The 8552-nt window shown below is 52.9% G+C and overlaps 1 protein-coding gene across 3 annotated transcripts in view; it reads left to right on the forward strand.

Annotated features, from left to right (window-relative positions):
* Daam2 (dishevelled associated activator of morphogenesis 2) overlaps positions 1-8367 on the forward strand; it is a 122443-nt gene extending 114076 nt beyond the window's left edge. For all 3 annotated transcript variants that reach the window (XM_057751328.1, XM_057751330.1, XM_057751329.1), the window contains exons 22-25: positions 1679-1739; positions 3246-3377; positions 5295-5465; positions 5755-8367. In XM_057751328.1, the coding sequence (XP_057607311.1) occupies positions 1679-1739; positions 3246-3377; positions 5295-5465; positions 5755-5976 (586 nt within the window). In that variant the 3' untranslated portion in view covers positions 5977-8367. The remainder of the gene's footprint in view (positions 1-1678; positions 1740-3245; positions 3378-5294; positions 5466-5754) is intronic.
* The last annotated feature ends 185 nt before the right edge of the window (positions 8368-8552 follow it).

Below are 8552 nucleotides of genomic sequence, written 5' to 3' on the forward strand. Positions count from 1 at the left end.
TGGAACTTAAGCCTAACATGGAACACCTTCTCTGCTTATTGCGGGGTGGGGGAGGGGGCTAGCCATGCAGCACACTGGCTGAGTGTCCTGGGCTGTGAGCATAACTCTAACAGGCAGAGGGGGCCAACTCAGAATAAAGACCACTTGGCTAGGGGCTAGAGAGATGACTCAGTGGTTAACAGCACCGCCTGTAATTCCAAAGGACCCCAGTTCAAATCCCAGCACCCCATGGCGGCTCACAAACATCTGTAACTTCATTTCCAGGGGATCCAATGTCCTCTTCTGGCCTCCTTAGGCACCAGGCATGCATATGGTGCAAAACACACACACACATAAAATAAATTAAAAACTAAGCATATATTTAATAGCCTGGTCAGTTGGAAGAATGGTGACCTTCCTTGCACTGTAATGGGCAGGGCATCCACAGTACTTGCTAAGGTTGTTAGACTAAATCTGGGGTCTTGGGAAGCCAGAAATGCTAAAGCTAACAGGTACTCAATGCCACTGTGTGTAAGATATTTTATGCTCTAACAAACCACTGAGACTTGGTAACTCTAAAAATTAGAAGTGTATTTGACACATGGCTCTGGAGAATTGGAAATTCAGGAGCATGGTGCCAGATCTGCTAAACATCTGCTACACCACACTGTGACAGTGGCATCCCAGGCTAACAGCGACAGTGCCACCTCAGGGGCCACCCTCAGGACCAACCTCACCGTATCATCCCAGGCTAACAGCCACAGTCCACCTCAGGGGCCACCCTCAGGACTGACCTCATTGTATCGTCCCAGGCTAACAGCCACAGTGCCACCTCAGGGGCCACCCTCAGGACCAACCTCACCGTATCATCCCAGGCTAACAGCCACAGTCCACCTCAGGGGCCACCCTCAGGACCGACCTCATTGTATCGTCCCAGGCTAACAGCCACAGTGCCACCTCAGGGGCCACCCTCAGGACCGACCTCACCATATCATCCCAGGCTAACAGCCACAGTGCCACCTCAGGGGCCACCCTCAGGACCGACCTCATCGTATCATCCCAGGCTAACAGCCACAGTGCCACCTCAGGGGCCACCCTCAGGACCGACCTCATCATGTCTCTCCATACTCACCTCTACCACCAACTCTGTTAAATGGTGATGAACACGATGAAGGTCACGGGAAGAAATGAACCAAGTCAGGTGCTAACGTGAGGATGTTTTTTGATAGGGCTTGGGAGATAGTGCAGCAGGTAGCACGACGGTCTGAGCGCTGTATCTAAAACCCAAGCAAACAAACAAACAAAACCAAAATTGACAGGTCCTATGGAAACACCTGAAGTTGTCTATTGACTTCCACATGCGTGCGCGCACACACACATGCACCTGCACTTCTCTCTCTTTCTCTCTCTCTCTCTCTCTCTCTCTCTCTCTCTCTCTCTCTCTCACACACACACACACACACACACACACACACTATGTGACACACAACATTTGGAAGGATCCATGGAGCAGAGCTTTCACTCTGACACATTATAGACACCAACAGGCACACAGCGAGGTGATCTGCTGGAGGTGATCAGCGGGCTAAGAGGGGCTGGAATGTAATGCTGCCATGCTTCAAGCTGCCCTCTCTCTGAGCCATCCTTGGCTCCTCACACCCAGAGCTGATGGTGTCTTCCCTCTCCTATCTCCCCACAGCTTGGCAGAGCTGGAGAAGGAGGTGGGCAATCTCAGGAGGGGCCTCCAAGCAGTGGAAGTGGTAAGTGAGCTTGCTGGACTTGCATGGAGCCTTTTGTGGAGAAGCCAGTGTTGCTGCCACCACTGGGTCCGGTGTCCCCTGCTGCCACATATCAGACAGCAGAAACCCTGTGTGATACACTTCAATGACCCGGGGCTCCTGGATGGGAAGGTGGGACAGCCGCACAGTGGACAGAGGAGCCTTCAGGAAAATGTGATCCACCTCGTTGGGGTTTACATTTAGACCCTGACAGAAGGGCTGTGTGTCTGAGACTCTCTCCCTGGGACTGTCACCTGCTCAGGTTTGACCACAGTGAGTGCAGGGGCTGAGCTGACTACGGAGGCATACAGCAGTGTAGCAGTGGGGACGGCCAGCCCCATGGGATCCTATCTTACACCTCTTCCCTCCATGCCTGAACTAGTGGAGGCCCTGAGGGTTCATCTACTCATTGATGAGAACTTAGGCATCTTAGTCCTTTGAGATGGCCAAACAAGTCCATCAAAGGGTGGCTTTGCTAAACAAGACATTTACCTCTTAGAATGTGGCATGGTGGGCCATTCAAGATCAAAGGGCTGGCAGGTCTGATGTCCTGAGGGCCTGGTCCTCATGGGTGGGACCTTCTCACTGTGTCCTCACCTGATAGAACGGACAAACTCCCTGGGACTCACCGATAAGACCACTATACAAAGACAGTGCTCTTATGACCTAGACACTTGACAGGAGTGTCCAACCCATGACCTGTAGGTCACATGAGCTTCAGGAGAGCTATGAATGGGGCCTGGCACAAACCCACAAACTTACTTAAGACATTATGGGCTTTTAAAATTATCTTTTCATAACCTGGTTGTGTACTTCCCAAGTGTGCACCTTGTAGATAACAACATCATGCCATAGTGTCAAACCTTTGGATGCACCTGTGAGATCCCACCTCCTTGCTTTGCCTTAGGGGTTAGGATTTCAGTACTGGCATATTGAGAGAACACAGATACTGGATCCCAGCACTGGGTCTCTGGTCCAGTTACTACCATTGCTGTTCTCACACCTTCATAGCTGATGCACTCTCTGAGACATCTTCAGCTCTTTGTCCCTCACACCTGGAAACTAGAGACTTTTCCCAGAATTCCCAAGAAGGAAGGGGGAGGGTAAGAGGAGAATCGAGTCAGGCTAAAGTTAGGAATTAGAGAACCTTCTTATGTTGCTACCATGGGTGATGGCTTCCATCTTGATGGTTCTGGAAAGTGCTACTTAGAGTGTGGATCACAGCCCAGCAGCAAGATTTCCCAGACAATACTACTTGCCCCTGATTCACTCAATCGCCATTCCAGAAAGGATGGTGGTAGTGATGGGTTAGGGAAGGATATAAACAGCTGCCCAGACCAACAACTCTCAGAGGCAGCATTGCCTTCAGAACTGTGAACCCAGGTTCACCTTTTCCGAAGACATGTGCAATGCCCTGTGGCTAACAAGGAGCATGCGGTGGCCCCTGATCTCTTTCTGTCTAAATTGTGCTTTTTCTTCCCTGCCCAGGAGTTGGAATATCAAAAGTGCCAGGCACGGGACCCCAATGACAAATTTGTTCCTGTCATGACTGACTTCATCACAGTGTCCAGCTTCAGTTTCTCAGAGCTGGAGGACCAGCTCAATGAGGCCAGGGATAAGGTAAAGGTGGCCCAGCACCCCACCTCCCATTGCTTCTCAATTCGTCATTGCCTAGGCCTGATTTCCACCTGGTCCTACCATGGACAGGGACAAACCCAGTGCCTCAGAGCCTAGAGAAATCCCATCTCCTCTGCCTCCAAGGCAACCAACGACAACCTCATTCTTCAGAGACCAGGGTTCACTGTTTAGGTACCCAAGCACCAGAAGCATTGTTTTCAGTTTTATTTTTGTGTTTGTGTGTGTGCTTTTGTACACCTGCATGGGAGACCAGAGGTCAACCTCGGGTGTCATTCCTTAGGAGCCAAAGACCTTATTTTTTGAAACAGGGTCTCATTAGGACCTGGGTCTCAATAATTAGGCTAGACTGGTTGGCCAGCAAGCTTCAGAGATCCTCTTGCATCCTCCTCCCCAGTGCTGAAATCACATCACCAAACCCTGGCTGGGATCAATGACTCAGGTCATTGCCCTTGCACGGCAAGCACTTGACTGAATGAGCCCCACCCCAGTCCCACCCATCCCCACCCCAGACACCCCCAAACCCAGCCTAGCCCCACCCCACCCCCACAGCATCCTCACCCAGGTACCCCCAAACCCAACCTAGCCCCACCCCCACAGCATCCTCACCCCAGGCACCCCCAAACCTGACTTAGCCCCACCCCAACTCTACCCCACCCCCACCCCCAGGTACCCCCAAATGCAACTTAGCCCTACCTTACCCCCACCACAGTCCCACCCCAGGCACCCCCAAACCCAGCCTAGCCCCCCCCACCACCACATCCCCACCCAAGGTACCCCCAAACCCAACCTAGCCCCAACCAACTCCCACCCCAGTCCCACCCCAGGCACCCCCAAACCCAGCCTAGCCCCACCTCACCCCCACAGCATCTTCACCCCAGGTACCCCCAAACCCAATCTAGCCCCACCCCACTCCCACCTCAGTCCCACCCCATCCCTACTCCAGGCCCCCAGCCCCAACCTAGCCTCACTCCACTCCAACTCTACCCCACCCCCACCGCACCCCCACCGCATCCCCACCGCACCCCCACCGCACCCCCACCACAAGTGTCTCATTTCTCACCCACCTACCATACAGGTTTGCTGAAAGTTTATAGTCGTATTAAACAGAAGTAAACATTGAGAAAAGGGTTTCAGTCACTTGGGTGAGCATCCCGAGTGCCTAGCTCAGCCGTGAACTTGCTGGCACTCTACCTGTGTGGATGCAAAAGGACTCATGTGCGGGGTTACCTTTAATGTGTGGTCTCTTACTCAGTAAACCCAGGGCAGGGCTGGAGAGGCAGCATTTCCAGCAAACTCCCAGAAAGAGCTCAGGCTGCTAGTCCCAGGAAGACTTTTTGCGTGGGGACATGTTTCCTAAATATTGTGTGAGTTGGGTAAGAGAACACAATGCTCAAAGTCAGAGTGGTGCCTGCTTCATGGACACAGAGCCAGTCAGTCTGTCACGCCATTTAACCCCCACAATAATACCGTGAGGCTGATCCCACTTCACAGGTGAAGAAGTCAAGTCACAGAAGGGCTAAGTAAGTTACCCATCAACTAAGTCACCCAATGATTAGATGGCCTGTGAGGGGCCTTACCATTCCAGCCAGCCAGTGCCTGGCTTTAGCTAAGTCTTCCCCGGGTCACCATCTCCTGATCCAAGGTGGCACGAAGGGAGACTCTCAGGGAGACTCAACCCACCAGCCCAGAGGTCAGCCTCATGGGATTTTTGAGGGGGAGGGGCGGGGGAGATAACAAGGTAGGGACAAAGAATGACTCACTCGTGAATTTTGTAGGTGAACCCTGGGGTTTGAATCTTCTGTCTATATGCCTACAGTCCCGCAGTTTGGACTGGGCTCAGCTGGGAGCTAGCTGACCGCAGGCTTGGGCTTACCACACTTCTGCCTGCGTCTTTTACAGTTTGCCAAGGCGCTGACACACTTTGGAGAACAGGAAAGTAAGATGCAGCCGGATGAGTTCTTCGGCATCTTTGATACCTTCTTGCAGGCCTTCTTGGAGGCCCGGCAGGACCTGGAGGCCATGAGGAGGAGGAAAGAGGAGGATGAGCGGAGGGCACGCATGGAATCCATGGTGAGGGCTGGGCCTGGCTGGGGACAGGGTGTGGCAGAGTTGGGTATGAAGGACAGGATGCTCCTTGGAGTACGTGACATTAAATAGGAGCTGGGCACATTTTAGGGGCTACTGTTAGCCTCAAAAGAGAAACATCTCCCACCATGGGGAGAGAAAGCCATGTAAGGTGGGGATGGTGGGGTATCTTGAGAAGAAGCAGAGCGGCCCCTGGCAGGCTCGGGCTGGGAGAGCAGCTAAGGACCAGAGAGCTGCTGGCTGTCCCTGAGTCACCTCTCCTTTCCACTCTCAGTTGAAGGAGCAGCGTGAAAAAGAGAGATGGCAGAGACAGAGGAAGGTTCTGACAGGCGGCACACTGGAGGAGAGCGGAGAGTTCGATGACCTGGTGTCAGCTCTGCGTTCTGGAGAAGTTTTTGACAAGGACTTAAGCAAGTTCAAGCGCAACCGCAAGCGAACAGGGACTCAGGCTCCAGAGGTCACCCGCGAGCGGGCAATAAACAGGCTAAATTATTGACTTGGGGACCGGGTACTGGCCACATAGCAGCAGGCCTGGAGATAGGGAGACAGGAGCTGAAGAGAAGCAGCAATGACCGAAGTGATTTGGAAAGCTGGGTTTGGGAGCCCTGGGCTGGGTCCTAGGGCCTGTGTGCGGCTAGACCAGGTGTCTCCCACACTGATGCAGGGTCTTCTCTCATCTCTCCGCCACATCATTATTCACGTCGTCTCTCCCTGCGACCCCCCCTCTCCTGACCGTCATTGTCTAAGACCAGCTTGGATATCCCTGGCAGGCCTGGGCTTTGGTCAGGAAATCCCAGGCTGGAGGACATGGTTCTCCACACCTTACGTTGGCACAGAGCTGTTTAAAATCCAGGAGACCACATTCCTTTCCGAACTCTCATACATTATGTGGAGTGGGACCTGAGAGCCAGCAGCAGGGACTCATGGCTCCCATCGGAAGAGACAGCTCAATAGAACATGGATCTGGGGTAGACTAGAGGCCTTATGTGTTCTAGTGAGATAGCTCTAGCATCCAGAAGGACCCATGTAGAAAGGGACCAGACCCAGCAAGTGAGTTGTTTGCATTTTTCCTAGAGTAGGCTCTGGGATCTCTCCTCTTCTCCCAGCCACCCCCAACCCACCCACTAATCTATGGTCCCCAAATTCATCTCTGGATTGCAGAACTCTGGTTCCCCAGCAGCTTATAGTATGGCTCTGGTAAGAAGGGGTGTCAAAGAAGGCCCTCCTTCACTGCTTTACCAGGTTCAGGCATAGGGGCCCCAAAACAAACCCCATTGCAACCTGACCATTGTCTGGGTTCCCAGTGGTTTCTGACCAGAGGACAACACTCAAATGCTTCCCTCCATGGGAGTGCCTCACTGCCAGCTCGCTCGGCTGGCCCCTTCCATGTCAGTGGTCTCTCAGGCTCCATCTGAGGTCATGCAGAGCTCCGTGTATTTGGCTGCAGCTGGCCTTGGGAGCTGTTCCCGAGGGCTAGAACCACCCGCCACATTTGACTGGCATTCTGAGGGAGACATGTAGATGGGGCTGAGATCAGGAGATACTGAGAGGAGGGGGGAGGAGAGCTTCTGAAGATGCTCACCTCAGGGTTTTGCCCCTGCATCGTGCCCAGATTGGCTCCTCAGCCTGACTTGCCTGGGGCCCCTATGGCCCTGTTTACTCTTCTGTCCATCTTCAGTTGTTTTTAATGGCACAGGTGGGCAGCACTACTCTATCTAGACAAATGATGGAGCAGGGAAGATCAACTCCATGAAGGTTCTAATTGTCTAAAGCACCCTGTTCCCGCTCACCTTGAGACCAGTCTTGCATGGTTACCATCTGCCAGCTCCTGGACCATCCCATCTAACCCCCTGTCTCAGCGTCATTGCCAGTGGCTGTGGATGTTCAGGCCTGTAACTGCCCATCTTGTTTTCCCGCATGAGACTCTCAGGGGGTGGGGACATAGTAGCCATGGGGAGGAGAAACACAGGGTTCAGCTGAGCATGTGCACTGATTTGAGAGGGGCAGCAAGTACAAAGAAGCCAGCCCAAGAGGGCAAAGGGGCTTCTCAGAAGAGTGACTAATTTCCCCCGCCCCCCGCCCCCCGCCCCAACAAGCAAACTCTTGAGAGTGAGGAGGCTGGAGCTGGACCACTTCCCATCTCCTTCCAAACTGGCCAGGCTGTCAGCCTAACAAGCTAGGGCAGGCAGCAGGCATGGCTGTGTTCTGCCTTCCCAAGCACCATAAAGACTGGACAAGCACTGGGAAAGACAAGAAGGAAGTTCCTGAAAGAACGTGTTGGATCCTCAGAAAAGCCATTTGGCATCTCTCCAGAGCCCAGCCATTTCACCCCAAAGAATTCTGCCTTCTCTATTTATTATTCTCCAAATCTGGCCAGTGGCTCTGGTGCTGTATGTCTTTGTAACCAGATTTCAACAGTGCCTTGGACCACGGACCACTGTGGGTGACTGAGCAGGAAGTGACTGGTGCCCAGCGGGGGTCCTCAATGTTAGATGATGTCTACCCCAGTAGTGCCCCACCCTTCCTGCTGCCTGTGGGCCCACTGCTCCAGGTAACCTTGTGCACAATGCAAGATTCACATCCAGCCAACACATCCCTTCTCAGCAGCGGCAAACTTCCCCAAATGGAAGTTTGTCCAGGGAGTAGGAGGACAACCATCTCCAGGTGGGTAGAGTCAGGCACAGACGCTTCTCATCCACTCCTATTGCCACCAACTGAGGAGCTGTGACCACCTCCCCAGGACATCTGTCAACCTTTATGCCAAGACCACTCACCAGCTGCTGCAGAAGACAAATAAGGCTCATATATGTACAGAATCTACAGTGCCCTTTTTACCTGCACCCTTTTTTTAAGAATATATTGTAATACTAAAAGATATTAAATTCATCCTCACCCCAACCTGCCTAGAAGCTTTTCTTCCCATGTGGAATTGGGTTGTACAGGAGTGGGCTGGGCCAGCGGCAGGCTGAAGCTAGCTCCTGGCAGTTTCATTCAGTTCCATGAGGGCCAATGTACATTTTCTGGAATGTTCCAAACCAACTGAGGTTATGTGGATGGCTTGAGTTGGGGGCA

This window comes from Chionomys nivalis, chromosome 19, assembly GCF_950005125.1.
Source record: "Chionomys nivalis chromosome 19, mChiNiv1.1, whole genome shotgun sequence".
Lineage (NCBI taxonomy): Eukaryota > Metazoa > Chordata > Mammalia > Rodentia > Cricetidae > Chionomys > Chionomys nivalis.